The sequence below is a fragment of the Lepidochelys kempii genome, chromosome 3, assembly GCF_965140265.1.
Source record: "Lepidochelys kempii isolate rLepKem1 chromosome 3, rLepKem1.hap2, whole genome shotgun sequence".
In the NCBI taxonomy this organism is placed as follows: Eukaryota; Metazoa; Chordata; order Testudines; family Cheloniidae; genus Lepidochelys; species Lepidochelys kempii.
Genome location: NC_133258.1, coordinates 17,907,940 through 17,929,367, shown reverse-complemented (window position 1 = coordinate 17,929,367; position 21,428 = coordinate 17,907,940). Strand labels below are relative to the sequence as shown.

General features: G+C 42.8%; 1 protein-coding gene across 7 annotated transcripts in view; it reads right to left on the bottom strand.

The window, feature by feature from the left end:
• The window catches only part of ATAD2B (ATPase family AAA domain containing 2B), a 177,308-nt gene extending 156,466 nt beyond the window's left edge, over positions 1–20,842 (bottom strand). Inside the window, exon 1 of one of the 7 annotated variants that reach the window (XM_073335846.1) lies at positions 20,464–20,842. In XM_073335846.1, the coding sequence (XP_073191947.1) occupies positions 20,464–20,610 (147 nt within the window). In that variant the 5' untranslated portion in view covers positions 20,611–20,842. Of the gene's footprint in view, positions 1–5,409; positions 6,663–20,463 lie in introns of those variants that run through there. The other 6 variants (XM_073335847.1, XM_073335845.1, XM_073335841.1 and 3 more) reach the window with 6 other exon arrangements.
• Between the last annotated feature and the right edge of the window lie 586 nt (positions 20,843–21,428).

Here is a 21,428-nt window from a genome sequence, read left to right as displayed (position 1 = left end):
AACTATCTTGAGCAGTTTAGTATCAGCTACAAACTTTGCCACCTCAGTGTTTACCCCTTTCTCCAGATCATTTATGAATAAGTTGAATAGGATACGTCCTAGGACTGACCCTTGGGGAACGCCACTAGTTACCCCTCTCCATTCTGAAAAATTACCATTTATTCCTGCCCTTTGTTCCCTGTCTTTAACCACTTCTTCTCAATCCATGAAGGGATCCCAGGACAACTTAATTTACAAAAGAGCCTTTGGTGAGGGACCTTGTCAAAGGCTTTCTGGAAATCTAAGTACACTATGTCCACTGGATCCCCCTTGTCCACATGTTTGTTGACCCCCCTCAAAGAACTCTAACAGATTAGTAAGACATGATCTCCCTTTACAGAAGCCATGTTGACTTCTGCGCAACAATTTACATTCTTCTATGTGTCTGACAATTTTATTCTTTACTATTGTTTCAACTAATTTGCCCGGTACTGATGTTAGACTCGCCAGTCTGTAATTGCCAGGATCACCTCTAGAGCCCTCCTTAAATATTGGCGTTACGTTAGCTATCTTCCAGTCATTGGGTAGAGAAGCTGATTTAAAAGGACAGGTTACAAACCATAATTAATAGTTCCGCAATTTCACATTTGAGTTCTTTCAGAACTCTTGAGTGAATGCCATCTAGTCCCAGTGACTTGTTACTGTTAAGTTTCTCAATTAATTCCAAAACCACCTCTAGTGACACTTCAATCTGTGACAATTCCTCAGATTTGTCACCTACAAAAGACGCTCAGGTTTGGGAATCTCCCTAACATCCTCAGCCGTGAAAACTGAAGCAAAGAATTCATTTAGTTTCTCTGAGATGACTTTATCGTCTAAGTGCTTCTTTTGTATCCCGATCGTCCAGGGGCCCCACTGGTTGTTTAGCAGGCTTCCTGCTTCTGATGTACTTAAAAAACATTTTGTTATTACCTTCTGAGTTTTTGACTAGCTGTTCTTCAAACTCCTTTTTGGCTTTTCTTATGACATTTTTACATTTAATTTGGCAGTGTTTATGCTCCTTTTTATTTACCTCACTAGGATTTGACTTCTACTTTTTAGAAGATGCCTTTTTATCTCTCACTGCTTCTTTTACATGGTTGTTAAGCCATGGTGGCTCTTTTTCAGTTCTTTTACTATGTTTTTTAATTTGGGGTATACATTTAAGTTGAGCCTCTATTATGGTGTCTTTGAAAAGAGTCCATGGAGCTTGCAGGGATTTCACTCTAGTCACTGTACCTTTCAATTTCTGTTCTTAACCAACAATGTGGAATCAAATTTTAAAACTTTAAAATAAAGCAGCGGTTTTGGATCCCAAAATCCTATTAAAATTCAGATAAATCGGTACTAGAGCTCTCCCAAACATTAAATGGACAGCAAGGTCTATACCTTGAATCCACTGAACACTCACGAAATTATAGTCCTATGCCATAGCATGTACAGATGTGACTGTAGGTAATGTGAACTGCCAAAGGTGTGTTCTGGGCAATTACTGAAGTGCACCACTAATGCAAGTCAATCTTAATCAACACTTCCTTTCTGAAATGCCAGGAGTCTCTCTGTGCAACACAGAAGCAGAGTTGCAAGTGAAGTTGCAGCACTTGTTTGAAACTAGCCTGAGTGGTACAGGAGAACAAAGCTGAGTAAAGAAGAAAAAGACTGCAATCCTACCTAAAGCCATTTGATAACTTGCTGTAAACTTAATACCACACCATTATTAAAAACAAAGCAGGTTTTTGCTTAACATAGGCTACAGTAACTTTTAATTATTATTACTTCTAGAGTATTAATTCTTAACCTGTTTTGTGAAAGCTACAAAATACTAGCACCTAACATTAACCTGAGTGTGAGACAATCAAACCCACTCCAAATACGAAAAGCACCAAATTAGATTTGGTGCAAGAGATGTTGCAGTCTATGCAACATTTTTCACCGTGAAACCCTGAAAGCTAGCACAAGGAAAAGACCTAAATTATTTTGATTCCACACACAGTAATCTGAAGTGTTTGGTCCAGGTCCAGTGGGAAAACAACAGGACCCTTTCAAGCTCAGGTGGAGTGAGCTCTCCTCCTCCTACCCATGGGGCCAAGCAGGAGGAAGAGAACCGACCTCAGGGGCAGGAGGAGGTGGCAGTGACTCAGGTTCAGGTGGAAGAGTCGAGTCAGAAAAATGATTCAACCCTCTCAGGCTCAGATTGGATGGGCCTGGGTCCAGGTCAGACCTAAAAATTAGACCCGAGCAGGTCTCTACGGCCACTAAAGAAACAAGCACTGAGATGGGCTCAAGCTTCAAAATTAAGTCAGCACTGAAACAGCTGTGCAGGCACTAATGCAATGAACAGCCTTAAGACTACTATGAAACTGTGGCACTGGAGCTGGTATCTCGTGCTGATAGCAATGCTGCCACCAGAGTGCAGAGAACACCCACTAAAATATCTTGGTAGTGCCAGTGTGTTGGCTGAAACAATATCGAGGCAACACAGTAGCAGGAACAAAAACTCTGTTCCAAAGCAAAATACTATGAAAATAAACAAGTTCTAAAGTGCATGGAAGCTCATGAGGCCTGAAAAATTTTGCACAACCATACTGGACCTGAGAAGAGGAGAGAAGAGGATACTGAACCTCACTGTGATCCAAAAGAGCTAGAACAATAAAGCAGTCTCCTCCAGGAAGCTCCTTTACCAACTGAAACTAAGGAACTGACTAAAGTTTGGAAGGTGCCGTTTACACACTCTCTAAGAGGAGCACAACGGTCATGCTCTTCACTACTACTGTTGTGCTCAAGAATAAAAACAAAACTTCACAGCTAAGGGAGTTCGGTTAGTCTCATACTAAGGAGCAAAGAGCCAACAATGAGAGTCACGGGTGGTGAGCCAAATTTTCTGCTAATCTAATGCCACTTAAATTAATGGACTAATGCCAGCAAAGAATCTAAGTGTGAGATATGATTGCAAGTTTATAATCCATTTACACTCCTTTTACTTGGATGGAGAAAGGGGAGAATGAAGGGAAACTGAACTTACACCTTTTAAAAATATATATATAAATACACACATACACACTCACGCATGTGTAGAAGAATGTTTCCTTTCCCACTCTATACTTTTAATCTACAATCACATCAAACACAAAATTCAACAAAAACTGCTCACATGCAGTATTGTTATATTTTCAACTGTATCCTTTCCTTTCAATATTTTTAATTTCTCTTCTGGAGTTCTTCTATCCTGAAGAAAAACATATAGCAAGATCCAGAGGCTAGAAGTTTAAGATAGACAAATTCTGAGTAAAAATAAGGCACAAAACAACGAGGGCAATTAACCATTTGAACAATTTACCAAGAGTAGTGGTAGATTCTCCATCGCTGGGAATTTTTAAATCGAGACTGGATGTTTCTCTAAAGATATGATCTAGTTTAGGGGTTCTCAACAAATTTTTTGGTGGCCTCAACTCTTGCTGGTGGACACTGACAATTTTTCCAAAAATACTTAATTAACTTTAGGGGAAAATAAATAAATAAATATGCACATATACATGTCCAAATCATGGTAATTTATGTAGAGGTTGACTTTTCTGGCAGATTCAATAATAAAAATAACGTACAGTTGTCTCTGTTCTTTACTGGACCTAAACAGAATAGAAAGACAAATAAGGTGCTTTGCACATTCTTGTCTTTTTTTTCTTGTTGCTTCTTTTGCTTTTTGGTTGCTTTTTTTAAAGACTTGCTACTGCAAAAAGTAATCTTTGTATGTTTGTTAATATCACTTGGCTACAGCTGCTGTCTGGCTATCCAGAAGTAACCAGTGTTTCCACAGGTTTACTGATTGAGGAAAGTTGCTGATGCAGGACCAGCATATGCTTTCTCCATCAAAGAGGCCTCTGACACGTCTTCTGGTTGTTTCTGAAATCCACAAGCACCACCTTTGTTTTATCTGAACTGCACTTCAACCACAAAACAAATAGTTCCAATGTGATCTAGGCCTGGGCTTGAAAAAATTTACCATTCCCTGGTAAATAAAAAGGATTATGAATTAACCTAGAAGGTCATCATCCACATGGATAATGAAGTCGTCAATGACGACAAGCCTTGACAATTCCAACCAAGTTGATAAGTAACTCAGTTTGCTTAGGAAATCAGAGGTGTAGAAGTAAAGCAACACTATAATTTAATCTCATGATTTTTATTAAGTGGGCACTCTCAATTCAATCTAATTTTGGAATAAGAGTTCTGATACATTTAGGCCATTTATACAATTTGGGAATTTCAGAAGAAGATTCCCATTAGTGCAACTATTGATTCAGCTGCATTGAAATTTGTATAAGTGGACACCCTGGTATAAAAACGGTTTCCATCATGATAAAACCAGCTCTCTCAATCATGTATTTTATGGAATAATATGCCACTCCATTCCCATGTCCTTAACCTGTGGCCACATCCAACACAATGATACTGTTCATATCATTTCAGCAAAACTTGATACAATAGAGTTTTCTACCTATTATTTTACTCCCTTCAACATCTATATTGTCTCCCTCTTCTACAATTCACCATCTTCAGCAACATATTCAATTTCAATATTTTTTAAATTAATTTCTTAACTGATTTCTTAACTACATAGTTTTAAAGGTGTCCAAATTATTTCAATTACTATTTTCTTGTTTCTCATTTTACAAACATCAAATTAACCTCCTGATATTTACTTGTATTAAACAACTAAATGTTATCAGGAAATTTGCTTTGCCGACTGATACTCAAAAGTATCTCTACTTCTGCCTTTATATCTCCTTGAAAGAGATTTATGATTTGTAGATATTAACATTGCTCATGAGACCAATGTTTTTACTAACCTTAGAAAATCTGGGGTCAGTAACCACTGCTTATTTGTATATTCTGAACAGCAATGCAAACGTGCAAAGATGTCTCAGGGTATTGATGAACTGGGCTACTAAAGGATTTTTTTTTATTTAAGATGATTGTAACAAGTGGGGAAGAAAACAAAGAGGTGACCTGCTAAAGAATGTATCTTGTTTCTACCATATCAGACAGGCCTATTATGATGCCCTATTTAGAAGAAAATACTACTTGTTTTTTCTTGAGGGAGGAGGGATGTTCCACTAAATATTATATTATGTGGGCTCACTTTCTAAACATTTTTATTCGTCAGACATAAAAAGATATACACTTTTTCCAAAAGAAAGTTCAGATCTATATCTTTTGTATCTGTCCTTGTATACCAATACACTTTAATGACCTATTTGTTTTTTCTGCACCTAGCCTATTGAAACCATCTCAGCCAAAAAAGATACACAAATGCAAATCATTCTCAACTGATGAAGAGTAGGCTAGGAGTGCGGATTTAGGGGGGAAAACTATAACAAAAGTTCTGAATACCATTATCTTCTGGAAGATTAAAAACTTGCAGAGTTCTCCACCATGTTCATACATGTCCCCCCACCCCATCAGCAATTTGAGGTGGAAATCTGGATCTTCAATTTTACATGCTAGGAGAGAAGGAAAGAATTCAAGATTACTCTCTATCATCCACATTTCAGTCTGTTCTTCCTGTTCTGGGTTCAACCTATAACCTTTATAGGGAAGCATTAATAACCTGCTGGAATGGGACTCAAGAGACATGGGTTCAATTTCTAACTTTGAAGCCAATCTGCTGGGTGATCTTGGGCAAGTCATTTCCCTCCCTATACCTCAGTTTAAAAAATGGGGATAAGGATATTGACCTCCTTTGTACAGCACTTTTAGATCTACTAATGAAAGTGAAGTAAGTGCTAGGTATTATTAATTATGATCAACATTGTTATATTTGGGGTCAGACATTTTGACTGAGTCATGGAAAGGTTCCATAGCTTCCCTGAGCTGTTTTCTTGTTTTGTTTTTTGGTTCTTGTATGGTTCCAGATCTTCGTTGTTAATTAAATCAATTTAGCCCTGGTCTACACTAGGACTTTAGGTCGAATTTAGCAGTGTTAAATCGATGTAAACCTGCACCCGTCCACACAATGAAGCCCTTTATTTCGACTTAAAGGGCTCTTAAAATCGATTTCCTTACTCCACCCCTGACAAGCGCATTAGTGCTTAAATCGACGTTGCCGGCTCGAATTTGGGGTACTGTGGACACAATTCGATGGTATTGGCCTCTGGAAGCTATCCCAGAGTGCTCCATTGTGACCGCTCTGGACAGCGCTCTCAACTCAGATGCACTGGCCAGGTAGACAGGAAAAGAACCGCGAACTTTTAAATCTCATTTCCTGTTTGGCCAGCGTGGCAAGCTGCAGGTGATCATGCAGAGCTCATCAGCACAGGTGACCATGATGGAGTCCCAGAATCGCAAAAGAGCTCCAGCATGGACCGAACGGGAGGTACGGGATCTGATCGCTGTTTGGGGAGAGGAATCCGTGCTATCAGAACTCCGTTCCAGTTTTCGAAATGCCAAAACCTTTGTCAAAATCTCCCAGGGCATGAAGGACAGAGGCCATAACAGGGACCCGAAGCAGTGCCGCGTGAAACTGAAGGAGCTGAGGCAAGCCTACCAGAAAACCAGACAGGCGAACGGCCGCTCCGGGTCAGAGCCCCAAACATGCCGCTCCTATGATGAGCTGCATGCCATTTTAGGGGGTTCAGCCACCACTACCCCAGCCGTGTTGTTTGACTCCTTCAATGGAGATGGAGGCAATACGGAAGCAGGTTTTGGGGACGAAGAAGAAGAAGATGATGATGATGAGGTTGTAGATAGCTCACAGCAAGCAAGCGGAGTAACCGGTTTTCCCGACAGCCAGGAACTGTTTCTCACCCTAGACCTGGAGCCAGTACCCCCCGAACCCACCCAAGGCTGCCTCCTGGACCCAGCAGGCGGAGAAGGGACTTCTGGTGAGTGTACCTTTTAAAATGCTATACATGGTTTAAAAGCAAGCATGTGAAAGGATTACTTTGCCCTGGCATTCGCGGTTCTCCTAGATGTACTCCTAAAGCCTTTGCAAAAGGTTTCTGGGGAGGGCAGCCTTATTGCGTACTTCATGGTAGGATACTTTACCACTCCAGGCCAGTAACGCATACTCGGGAATCATTGTAGAACAAAGCATTGCAGTGTATGTTTGCTGGCATTCAAACAACATCCGTTCTTTATCTCTCTGTGTTATCCTCAGGAGAGAGAGATATCATTCATGGTCACCTGGTTGAAATAGAGTGCTTTTCTTCAGGGGACACTCAGAGGAGCCCATTCCTGCTGGGCTGTTTGCCTGTGGCTAAACAGAAATGTTCCCCACTGTTAGCCACAGGGAGGGGGGAAGGTTGAGGGGGTAGCCACGCGGTGGGGGGAGGCAAAATGCGACCTTGTAACGAAAGCACATGTGCTATGTATGTAATGTTAACAGCAAGGATTACCCTGAAAGAGTGTAGCCACTGTTTTATAAAATGTGTCTTTTTAAATACCGCTGTCCCTTTTTTTTTCTCCACCAGCTGCATGTGTTTCAATGACCACAGGATCTTCTCCTTCCCAGAGGCTAGTGAAGCTTAGAAAGAAAAAAAAACGCACTCACGATGAAACATTCTCCGAGCTCATGCTGTCCTCCCACACTGACAGAGCACAGACGAATGCGTGGAGGCAAATAATGTCAGAGTGCAGGAAAGCACAAAATGACCGGGAGGAGAGGTGGCGGGCTGAAGAGAGTAAGTGGCGGGCTGAAGAGAGGGCTGAAGCTCAAATGTGGAGGCAGTGTGATGAGAGGAGGCAGGATTCAATGCTGAGGCTGCTGGAGGACCAAACCAGTATGCTCCAGTGTATGGCTGAGCTGCAGCAAAGGCAGCTGGAGCACAGACTGCCACTGCAGCCCCTCTGTTACCAACCGCCCTCCTCCCCAAGTTCCATAGCCTCCACACCCAGACGCCCAAGAAGGCGGTGGGGGGGCCTCCGGCCAACCAGCCACTCCACCACAGAGGATTGCCCAAAAAAAAGAAGGCTGTCATTCAATAAATTTTAAAGTTGTAAACTTTTAAAATGCTGTGCTTAAAGTGCTGTGTGGCATTTTCCTTCCCTCCTCCACCACCCCTCCTGGGCTACCTTGGTAGTCATCTCCCTATTTGTGTGATGAATGAATAAAGAATGCATGAATGTGAAGCAACAATGACTTTATTGCCTCTGCAAGCGGTGATTAAAGGGAGGAGGGGAGGATGGTTAGCTTACAGGGAAGTAGAGTGAACCAAGGGGCGGGGGGTTTCATCAAGGAGAAACAAACAGAACTTTCACACCGTAGCCTGGCCAGTCATGAAACTGGTTTTCAAAGCTTCTCTGATGCGTACCGCGCCCTCCTGTGCTCTTCTAACCGCCCTGGTGTCTGGCTGCGCGTAACCAGCAGCTAGGCGATTTGCCTCAGCCTCCCACCCCGCCATAAACGTCTCCCCCTTACTCTCACAGATATTGTGGAGCACACAGCAAGCAGTAATAACAGTGGGAATATTGGTTTCGCTGAGGTCTAAGCGAGTCAGTAAACTGCGCCAGCGCGCCTTTAAACGTCCAAATGCACATTCTACCACCATTCTGCACTTGCTCAGCCTGTAGTTGAACAGCTCCTGACTACTGTCCAGGCTGCCTGTGTACGGCTTCATGAGCCATGGCATTAAGGGGTAGGCTGGGTCCCCAAGGATACATATAGGCATTTCAACATCCCCAACAGTTATTTTCTGGTCTGGGAATAAAGTCCCTTCCTGCAGCTTTTGAAACAGACCAGAGTTCCTGAAGATGCGAGCGTCATGTACCTTTCCCGGCCATCCCACGTTGATGTTGGTGAAACGTCCCTTGTGATCCACCAGAGGTTGCAGCACTATCGAAAAGTACCCCTTGCGGTTTATGTACTCGGCGGCTTGGTGCTCCGGTGCCAAGATAGGGATATGGGTTCCGTCTATAGCCCCACCACAGTTAGGGAATCCCATTGCAGCAAAGCCATCCACTATGACCTGCACATTTCCCAGGGTCACTACCCTTGATATCAGCAGATCTTTGATTGCATGGGCTACTTGCATCACAGCAGCCCCCACAGTAGATTTGCCCACTCCAAATTGATTCCCAACTGACCGGTAGCTGTCTGGCGTTGCAAGCTTCCACAGGGCTATCGCCACTCGCTTCTCAACTGTGAGGGCTGCTCTCATCTTGGTATTCATGCGCCTCAGGGCAGGAGAAAGCAAGTCACAAAGTTCCATGAAAGTGCCCTTACGCATACGAAAGTTTCGCAGCCACTGGGAATCACTCACGTGACCGCGCTGATGTCACCTCCTCGCCCGGTATCGCTTTGCCAGGTTCGGGTGCTGCATATACTGCTGGATAATGCGTGTGGTGTTTAATGTGCTCCTAATTGCCAAAGTGAGCTGAGCGGCCTCCATGCTTGCCTTGGTATGGCGTCCGCACAGAAAATAGGCGCGGAACGATTGTCTGCCGTTGCTCCGACGGAGGGAGGGGCGACTGACGACACGGCTTACAGGGTTGGCTTCAGGGAGCTAAAATCAACAAAGGGGGTGTCTTTACATCAAGGAGTATTTCAGGCAGGACTTCACGGAGGGTTCCAACAAGAAATGGTGCACCTAAGTTATTGTTCTTATTGGAACAAGGAGGTTAGCCTGGCCTCTGATTGATACATGGCTAGATTTACCTCGCTGCACCTTCTCTGTGAGTGACTGCAGTGTGATCTAGAGGAATGAGTCCCCTAGACAGGGGAGGAGGCAAATGAGTACAAAACAAATCTGGTCTATTTCTTGTTTTGATCCACTCCATCTATCTTTTACATCTTTGGCTGGCAGAAGATGGTACAGTACGACTGCTAGCCATCCTCATCTCTTGCCTGCCCGGCAGAAGATGGTACAATACGACTGCTAGCAATCCTCATCTCTTGCCTGCCCGGCAGAAGATGGTACAGTACGACTGCTAGCAATCCGTATCGCCTGCCTGCTCACCATAAGATGGTTCAATAGGACTGACTGCAGGACTAAAGAGAATGACCTGGTCAAGTCACTCTAAATTAAGTCCCTGCGCCCATGTCTGTCCAGGCGCTCCCAGCCGACGTGGCCAGGAGCACCTCGGACATGACGATGACAGCTACCAGTCATATTGCACCATCTGCTGCCACAAGGCAAGGGGTTGCTGCTACTGTGTAGCCAAGCCGTACCGCGTCTGCCAGCACCCAGGAGACATAGGGTGACGGTTACCTGAGTGGGCTCCATGCTTGCCGTGGTATGGCGTCTGCACAGGTAACTCAGGAAAAAAGGCGCGAAACGATTGTCTGCCCTTGCTTTCATGGAGGGAGGGAGGGAACGGGGGCCTGACGATATGTACCCAGAACCACCCGTGACAATGTTTTAGCCCCATCAGGCATTGGGATCTCAACCCAGAATTCCAATGGGCAGCGGAGACTGCGGGAACTGTGGGATAGCTATCCACAGTGCAACGCTCCGGAAGTCGACTCTAGCCTCGGTACTGTGGAAGCACTCCGCCGAGTTAATGCACTTAGAGCATTTTCTGGGGGGACACACACACTCGAATATATAAAACCGATTTCTAAAAATCCGACTTCTATAAATTCGACCTTATTCCGTAGTGTAGACATACCCTTAGATTTCCCGAGACTGACAATAGTGTCATCCTCCTGTAATTTGTCAAATTCCTTCAAAACCTCTTTCAATTGCTTTTGTAAATTTAGTGCTTTCTTTTACAGTCTTTTGTAAAATGCTTTCACTTAAGTGCTCTTCATGCTCGGTGCAAATTTAATCATATTTATGGTAGTTGGAAGAAAACAGAGCAACACAGCCTTACTAAAAATTCCATCAAGTGTCACTGGAGAACTAAAGCATAAAGCCTGCTTTTTCCATTCAACCAACCATGAAGGCTGATCATGGATGCCAAATTATTTTTGATCTTCCTCCATGTGCTTGAGGACTGTGTTATGGGTTGCTTCTTTCTCAGAAGCATGCTGAACCACTTATGAGTCAGAAGTTTACAATGTTTGCACCTGAGCTCTCCTCTTTTTCATTTTAATTTGGTTGTCTGAGGAAAACCACAAAGAACTCTCCCTTGTCATAATTGTCCCTGAATATTTGGATGACACATTTAGCTACTTGGACATAATAAATATTCTGTGGTTTTCTTTTCTCACACAGACTCAATAGCATTACATAGGAATAATGACTGCATGTATACATGCAGTCCTTACTTTTCAATTACTTCATATTCACCCATCTATCCTGCATCAGTGTCAATGATTATTTTAATTCTTTAAATTTTCCTCTGTTTATTTAAAGCATCTAGTAGCAAGCTTAAATTTGTCTGGAGAAGTACATTTGTGATAAGAAAAGGAGTACTTGTGGCACCTTAGAGACTAACAAATTTATTTGAGCATAAGCTTTCGTGAGCTACAGCTCATTTCATCGGATGCATTCAGTGGACATTCCTGAATGCATCTGTTGAAGTGAGCTGTAACTCACGAAAGCTTATGCTCAAATAAATTTGTTAGTCTCTAAGGTGCCACAAGTACTCCTTTTCTTTTTGCAAATACAGACTAACACGGCTGCTACTCTGAAACCCATATTTGTGATGAGTGCTTCAATCGTTTATTTAAATTGCTCGCTTTGTGTTAGGTTGAAAGGTGATATTTATTGCATAAAAAAGACTGACTTTCTTACCAAAGTCTTTACTTTCAATCGTTTGTATGCCATAGTCACAGACAAATTGTTCGGTTTTTTGGATGTTGAAGAACAGAAAACATTCCTGATGTTGAACAGCTGCTGGACAGCCTTGGAACTGACTTACATAATGATTGATGCTATGTTTCAATGGTGACTATGGCATCAGAAATACCTTACTTGCAGAATCATCAAAACTTTTTCAATGTTTTGCTCTTCTGCTTCAATAACCAATCTTTAATTTAGTTGCACATTTGATAAATCTGAAGAAGCTTATTTTCTGAACTTTAAAAGAAGCATGAATCCTTTCCCACTCACTACTTCATTCTTGACAGTGTACATCAGAAGAATCATTTTCATTACTTCAGTTTATTCAACTTCTGATTTCCTACAACTTCCTTCAACTTCAGGCATGTCAAGTCATACAGATGTTTACTAATAACTAAAAAATAACTCCTACTCTTTTCAAGTATTGATGAGCAGTTTTGACATTTACTAGTTAGAAAAAGAAACAACCACCTGGTGCAGTGGTGCTCCATTTTTTCGCATATTGGTACCCAAATTTTTATACAGGGACCACCCCATTTACCACTATGAAAAGGGCAGAGTATTTGTAATTACCTGATACCTGTTCATAACCGCCACATTAAGAGCCCCTGGTTTAGTTAATTTAACACCGCAAAAATTGAATAAAAAAAATTAGCCAGTTTTATATTGAACTATGTTATCAGACATCTTTCCCACCTTACAGAAATTTCTAGATTCTATTATCAAAGCATTTGAAATATATATTGAGTTCATGTAATAATTTAAATTTTAAAAAAGGGTGCATAATATATATCATTTGTAAAAGTTCTTTCAGATTTATGATGTAAGATGCTATAGAAATATCATATAAGGTAGACAGCCAAATTTCTTCCTCTCTACTGCTATTGAAACAGCAATGTGTTTGTTGTACGTATTTTAAGTTAGGTCAAGAAACCCTAAAGTGTATGGCTAGGCACTCCTCTTAGCACTTCTATAAATCTAATTAAATAAATAAGCAAAATTATTTGGGTGAAAATCACTGAGCAGGAGGATCGGAGGAATGCTGGGACCTGAAACGTCCATCGCAGTTGGACAGCGACCAGTGGGGCTGCGGGAATTGAGACACTGAGGAGCAAAAGACCTTCCAAAAGTAATGAGGAAGCACGTTAACGTGACAAGACCAGGACCAGGAGACCAGGAAAGTGAGTCAAAGGAAAAGGGAGAGCAAAACAAGAAGCCAGCAAACCAGGGAGAAAATAGCAAAGAAAAAAGGATAGAGAAATATACCTGGAAAGACACATAAGCTCATGGTCCTCTCTCTCTGCTCTAGAAGTGGTGTGAGGGCTTTTACTGCCCAAACTGGGAGTGATATATTTGTAAAATAATATATCACACACTGAAATGACCAGGTCATAGCTACAATCAGAGTAACAGAAGACTAAAGGTCATCCACGCCTAGGTACTGGAAAAGAGCTTTATAAAGATTGATACAGTAATAAATTCAATTACTGGGCTGATCAACAGTTTATCAGTACACAGCTGTTTAGGGCAGAAAGTACAGAACAATATACCACACCCAACTGAAAGTACAGGGGGAACTGCGTGATCAGAACGTAATTACTTGAGCTAATTACCTTGCAGAACCCCAAGCTAAACACAATTCTGGGAAAAAATACCATGGGATCTTTAATGAAAAGTGTCTGTGACCTGTTTTAAGACTCATCTGAAAGATGGCAGCTCCATAAGCAGCCTCCATTAATGCTACACTGGGATACTGGTTTAGTACTTAGAGGAAAGAGCACAACTTACTATATCATCAACACCATTTCCCGAAAGTTATTTGGAGGTCTTATTCACATATTAATTAGGTCTTATCCTGCTTCACTTCTGAGTTCCAAGGAGGTCAAAATCCAGAATAGTATGACTGCAGAATATGACCAGCAGTTTCAAGCAAAATGTGTAATTATTTTTCTATATGAAAATTAGCCATTAGTATGTGACCCAATTCAATTCCCAGATTATCATAAGCAAAATGATTTGGTAGACTGCTTTTGAAAAATTCTATCCCTACATATCCATTTGGGCACATTAAGTGATATAATGTCAAACAGGCTTTATGTATACTAGAATATTGGCAGGAAGTTGACCACTTGGAACAACTGCTCCATTTCCCACTATGCACAGATATGTGAACACAGTACAGTACTAAGAAACAAATTACATGATTTATTCCTGAATTTCTCATGCCAGGTCTCAAAGTAAGGAACACCACTAAAACAAGAAGAAGAAAAAAAAACAACCTAGCTTTCGTTAAAAAGATGGGTTTCCTCAAGAATCTGCCTTTAACCGAAATCTTTTTTATAACTTCATAAGGATTGTGCAAGTTTTAGCTGAAATACTCCCATTAGCGTTACTAAAACCAGTAAAACGAAGACTAAACTCAGATTTGAAAATACAGGAGCATCTTTAGGAAGGATATTTTTCTTTAAAGAACTTTTAAACAGAAGTGCAAAGCAGTGTCATTTTCTTTTTCCTACGTGACCCGAGATCACTGAATTTTCCCATGTTTTTATTTCAAATACATAGAATAGCCATTAAGAGTCTTAGGCACTGTCAAAAAGGTAACCATCAAAAGGAAATTCCAAACCAACAAGTCCTTACAACTTGTAAAAACAGAACGTCAAGTGAAAAAGGAAAGACAATAATACTCATTAACCCGCATCAAGCGTTTTTCAAAACAAAAATGTTATGTCTTTTGCTATTCTGTTTGAAAGGAAAAAATACTTCTTTAATTTTTACAAATTTGTACGCAAGTTTTAAAACTAATATTTTAAAATTAAAACAAAAACATGTCAAAAATATTTGAACGTGTTTCAACTGTTGACCATTAAAGAGTAGCCATGACTATATACCCTGCAGAATAATCTGTAAAGGTATATTCTCACACCTTTAATGTGGAAAGAATTATTTCAATTAATTTTTATACATTTAGAAATTTGAATCCAGAGATATATATTAATTGTTACAATGAATCATAAAAATGCTGTATAGTGCTTATGTTCCATGTAACTACAGTGCTTTATGTCAATCCCCAGTTCTGTCTGTGCTCCTATTAGCAATTAAGTACAACGGAGAGCTCTATGTTGCTACTGAATAATGTTGGCAGTCCTACTTTTAGCTAGGAACTTGTATTACAGTAATCAGAGTGCCCCTCCCTCAAGTAGCTCTTAAAGTACTTTTAATGCTGCCTTGCCTAATTAAATTAGGTTAATCTTATCTAAATTTCTAAAATGTCTAACCAATACAGTGGCATTATTAAAAAACTACAATAATATTAGTTGAGAAATAAATACATGGCTTTTAGTTTTTTGCAACTGCGTTAAAGAATCTCCTCTCAATACTGTAGAGTAAGTTAATGTCAATGTCTAATTAAACCCAATCGTTGCAATCACAATTCCTATATCAGTATCTTAAAGATATCCAAAAATTGGTTTTGTAAATTAACAATAGGAACGCAAACACTTGCATGTATTTTATGGTTAAAAAAATGTTTACTTAAAACGTTTTTTAACAGTTTGAGTGAGGTTCAAAATTGAAGTTCATAAACCTACTTTCATAAAATTATCATTTTGAAAAGTTAGCTGTGATAAGTCTGATAAATTTTGTTCCTGTCAGAATATTTTAATATCAAGCATAAAACACTTGCAAGTCAAATTTTAATAGTAAAATGATAATTCTGTAATTACATAAAAGGCAACCAAACCTCCCATTACTCATAAATTTGTTTTTAAACAAATTAAGTTTAAAAACAATACACCTCACTTCCTCCTCTTTACATTCAAATGTACTAAATACTGCCATTCCATTTCAGAGAATAAAAATCTGATTCCTTGATCTATTAAGCGAGTTGACTTTCTTAATATTTGATCAATACACAGCACATGTGATTTAGTTGGGAATTGGTCCTGCTTTGAGCAAGGGGTTGGACTAGATGACCTCCTGAGGTTCCTTCCAACCCTGATCGTCTATGATTATATCTGTCTTTGAATCTACCAAATAAATCACCTGAAACACGTTACTCAACATAATACTAACATGTAATATGTTAGACATTTAAATCTCATATATTCCTTTCCCCTAAGTTTGGGTCTTTTCAAGTGTAGCGTCACAAATGTGTGCATATAACTTAATATATTCGAAAATGCCAAGAAAAACCACAAAAGGCGGGGTGAGAGGGGAAAGACATGGAAGAGCAACGAAACAGATAGGTACACCTTATAGCCCTGCATTTATTGTATCAGGTATGGCCAACATTTTTACAGCATACTGTTGGCTCAATTTTAATCCATGGTATGGATCACAAAAATAAATAATCATCATCATCATCTTAGCAATGCTCCCTGACTGGTATTTGCAAACATATTCAAGAAACAGCATTCCACGGGGATCTCAAGTCAATACTCTTGTGGAAGTAAACTCAGGGTCACAAAGATACAGACAACATTTTTGATTTGTAGAGTGCCTGCAGTCTGCTGCAACCTTTATCTTCCCATTCACCAGACCACCAGTAGAGCTGGGGTTCTCAGATCACATATCTATGGTAGGCTTTAAAGAGACATCATTAAAACGAACTTGAGAAGTAAATGAAACAATGTCTCCAAACCCACATACATGACATGCCAATCCACCCATGTCACCCCCACACTGCAGCTACAACACTGTCTCATAACAGTAAATTTATAAATCATGGGTTGGGGTGGTTTTTTTTAATTTCAGCTATTTTTTCTATATAAATATTGCTGTCTAACTGCCATATTGATTTTGGAACATTTTAAATCACAGAAAATTGTTAGATATTTTTAACATTATTTCATTGAGATCTGAGAGCCTACGAACATAAGAATAACCACACTGGGTCAAGACCAATGTTACATCTAGCCTAGTATCTCATCTTTCTACAGTGGCCAGTGCCAGATGATTCAAAGGGAATGAACAGAACAGAGCAATCATCATGTGATCCATCCCGATGTCCAGTCCCACCATCTGCCTGTCAGAGGCTTCAGGGACCCCCAGAGCATGGGGTGGCATCTCTGACAATTTTGCCAAATAGCCATTGATGCACTTATCCTCCATGAACATACCTAATTCTTTTTTTTAAACTCAGTTACACTTTCGGCCTTCACAACAATCCTTGGCAACAAGTTCCACAAATTGACTCTATATTTAGATGAAGTAGCACTTTCTTTTGTTTGTTTTAAACCTGCTGACTACTAATTTCATTGGGTGACCCCTGGTTTTTGTGTTATGTGAAGGGGTAAATAACACTTCCTTATTCACTTTCTCCACACCATTTGTGATTTTACAGCTCTCTGTCATATCTCCCCCCCTTAGTCATCTCTTTTCCAAGCTGAACAGTCGCAGTTTTTTTAATCTCTCCTAACACGGAAGCTGTTCCATATTCCTAATCACGTTTGTTGTACTTCATTATCAATCTCTTAGACCTTAACATTAACAGCTTCCCATACTTAAAGCTACAGTATGAAATGCATACTGAAAGTGAAAATATGTATGCACTAAAAATCTGAAAAGGAAGAAGGGCAAAAGCTTCTAATAAGTTCCGCTAGCTTTTGGCTTATGTTTTTCTAAAGAAAAAAGACCAACACCAACAGTGAATACTTGGAGTGTGCCTGACAATGTAAGAGTGCTCCAATGTATTCCAAAACAAATCCATTAGGTCATGCAAAGATACACACTTGCCTTTAGAAACACTTGATTTGTATAAGTATCTTGGTATGGATATAATGATTTTCAGGACAATTTTACTTACCCTTTTCCCTCACTCCATAACAAGAAAAATCATTTGGATGTGCATTTTAAATCAATAGAAAGGAACACTACAAGTCCCTGGAAAAATCATGGAGCAGATCCTCAAGGAATCCATATTGAAGCACTTGGAAGAGAGGAAGGTGATCAGGAACGGTCAATATGGACTCACCAAGGGCAAGTCATGCCTGACCAACCTAATTGCCTTCTATGATGAAATAACTGGCTCGTTGAACATGGGGAAAAGCTGTGGACGTGATATACCTTGACTTTAGCAAAGCTTTTGATACGGTCTCCCAGAGTATTCTTGCCAGCAAGTTAAAAAAAATATGGATTGGATGAATGGACTATAAGGTGGATAGAAAGCAGTCTAGATCGTCGGGTTCAATGGGTAGTGATCAATGGCTCGATGTCTAGTTGGCAGCCGGTATCAAGCGGAGTGCCCCAGGGGTCTGTCCTGGGGCCAGTTTTGTTCAACATCTTCATTAATGACCTGGATGGTGGGATGGATTGCACTCTCAGCACATTCGCAGATGACATTAAGCTGCGGGGAGAGGTAGATATGCTGGAGGGTAGGGATAAGGTCCACAGTGATCTAGACAAATTGGAGGATTAGGCTGATGAGGTTCAACAAGGACAAGTGCAGAGTCCTGCACTTAGGACGGAAGAATCCCATGCACTGCTACAGGCTGGGGACCGACTGACGAAGTGGCAGTTCTGCAGACAAGGACCTGGGAATTAAAGTGAACGAGAAGCTGGATATGAGTCAACAGTGTGCCCTTGTTGCCAAGATATGTTAGGCTACATTAGTAGGAACATTGCCAGCAGATCACGGGAAGTGATTATTCCCCTCTATTCAGCACTGGTGTGGCCACATCTGGAGTACTGCATCCAATTTTGGGCCCCCATTATAGTGTGGGCAAACTGGAGAGAGTCCAGCAGAGGGTAACAAAAATGATTAGGGTGCTGGGGCACATGACTTATGAGGAGAGGCTGAGGGAACTGGGCTTATTTAGTCTGCAGAAGGGGATTTGATAGCAGCCTTCAACTATCTGAAAGGGGGGTTCCAAAGAGGATGAGGTAGGCTGTTCTCAGTGGTGACAAATGACAGAACAAGGAGCAATGGTCTTAAGTTGCAGTGGGGGAGGTCTAGGCTGGATATTAGGAAAAACTATTTCACTAGGAGGGTGGTGAAGCACTGGAATGGGTTACCTAGGGAAGTAGTGGAATCTCCATCCTTAGAGGTTTTTAAGGCTTGACAAAGCCCTGGCTGGGATCAGTTAGTTGGGGTTGATCCTGCTTTGAGCAAGGGGTTGGAGTAGATGACCTCCTGAGGTCTCTTCCAACGCTAATCTTCTATGATTCTATGATCTTAGTGCTTAGCAGCAGTACACTCCTCTACACAGCAAGCCAGAGAGGGTTAAGCCAAACTTTGGCTCACGCAGTACACCAGGCCCAAGGGACCGGCATACTGGAATGTGTGTGAGAAGCTTTACCAGCCATAACACAGAAAAGAAACAGAGAGCAGAAACTGAAGAGAAAAATCAGATAGAGGGGAAAAAAAGAAGGAAATTAAGAAGAAACAGGAGAGGACTGAAAAAGTACATACGGTTTACAGCTGACACCTAGTCAATAGTGTTCTCTAGTGTCTGTAAACAAAGGGAGGGGGAAAGGGTTTTTAACTTCTCTGGCTGCTATTTCTTTTTTTCTACTTGTCTGTCTCTCTCTTCCTCTTTAGCAGTGAATGGGATGTGGTCCCTTGGTGCATGACTGTCAAACATTTTGACCCTCAGCTGTGTCACTCCTGTATTCATTCAGCCCTAAGTCTTTCTAGATACATTGAGTGCAGGGGCAACCTACAGTGTTTTATGTTTAGAATATGGTTTTCAGATCAGAGCACAATAACCACCAGCAGAAAAGTTGTAATGCAATCAATTTTCTTCCTATCACACAAGGAGCCCCCTCTAATAAATGTTGACAAGGAGAAGCATGTATCTGTTGTCAGCAAATCTTTCCAGAAAGGGTGGAGACAAGCCTCCTGAAATTGGCAGCAGATCTCAATTACAATCTACAAAATGCTAGTTTCATACATTAGGCTGTTGGATTCAGCTGTGAGTAGACCATACAATCAAAGCTCTGATTATAAATCACGTTGGGAAAACAACTAATTAACCAAACAGGCAAAATTATCGTTTTCCCTTGCTTTTCAAGGGAGGGATTAGAACACAGGAGACAGGTTCAAAGCAGGGCTGTCAAGGCTGATGCAGTCAGCGGTCGTAGGTGAGTTGGGGTCAATATGTAAGTTACTGGAGCCCCAGCTCCAAACTTTTGTTTCTTGTTGTCTCTCCAGTGCAGTCCCAGGCGCAGCCAGAGAGGGAGCTTTGCTCCGCTCCTACCTCCCCGGTCCCCTGCCGGGCACAGCAGCAGCTTGTCCGCTCCCCTCTCGCACACAGATGTAGCTAGCCAGCGGCACGAGAACTTTTGTCCCTCTGCTCCCAAGTCTCCCATCACCCCCACCATCCCCCCCACGAGCTGTAACCCCTGTCCCCCAACGCTGGCCCCACACCCATCCGCCCTCCAGCCCCCTTCTTCACCCCTGGCGCCGCCGTCCCTCTCCCCAGCGGCATCCCCAGCTCAGCTGAGCACACCGGAAAGTAGCCCAGCGCCACCCCTCGGCCCCCCGCAAATCCCAGCCCCGCTCGCCCTCACCGCCCCACCCCCGCACTGCCGGGGGGGGGGGCGGATCCCCTCGCCCCTGCCGCCGGCTCCCCAGTCACTCCCCCACCCCGGGCAGAGACAGCCGCGCCGGTGCCCCCCGCCCCGTCTGCCCAGCCCTGCCTCTACCCCCTGCCCCGCCGGCCCCGACAGAGGCAGCAGCGGTGCCCTCCCAGCCCTTCTCCGGCCCCCGCGCTTCCCTCACCCGGGCCGCCGCCGCCTCCTCTAGCCCGGCCTTGGTGCCTCTCTTGGAGGAGCGGGTCCGGGACGAGATGAAATGGCTGCCGGCTCCGGCCGCGGCGGCCGCCGCTTTGCCCAGGGGGCGCAGGGAGCTCTTCCTGGTGTTCACCATGGCCCCGGCGAAGGCGGGCGCGGGGAGCCGCCGCCGCGGAGGGAGGGCTGCGGGGCGCCTCCTCCCGGGGAGCGGGGCGGCTGGGCAGAGAGACACACCGAGCTCGCCGAGTTCGCCGCCGTCTTCTCGGCTCAGTCACCCACTAACTGGCCGCCATTACTCTCCCTCTCCCTTTCTCTGCTCGGTCTCCGCGAGGCCGCTGGCGGCCGCTTGGGGGCGCTGTGCCGCTGCGCAAGCCCGGCGGCCCCTGCTGGGTACTCTCTAGCACGGCGCCGCGCGCTCTATGGGCCCTGCTCTGCGTGCGGCAGGGGGAGGGGAGGAGAGTGGCTGGCTCAGAGTCAGCCCTAGTGCCCAGAGCTCCCCTGAGGGCGGGGGCTGTGCGTGCCTGCAGCCAAAGGGTGGGGGCCGGGGGATTCCAGCTGCCTGCTGCCATTGCCTGCTCAGGGGTGTGCGGAACAGGCTTCCTGAGACGCCCGCTGCACAGACTCTGAGGCTGTGTGAACAGCAGGGGGAATCATGCCTCGCTCTTTTCAAAGTGCTTTACAAAGGGGCTCAGGAGCACCCTCCCCATTTTGCCAATGGGGAAACTGAGGTACATGGATGGGATTATACCCGAAATGTCCTGCCTCCCACTCCAGTGTCCTAGTCTATAGATCATCGAACTGCCTCTCCCCATCCAGCCCTTATTTCATTATTTGCATTGCAGTGGCATCTAGAAACCCGAGCCTAGATTAAGACCCTGACTGCTCTATGTGTTGTTCATACACATAAGTGAGCCCTTGCCTCAAAGTAAGACCTTACAGTCTAAATACAGACAG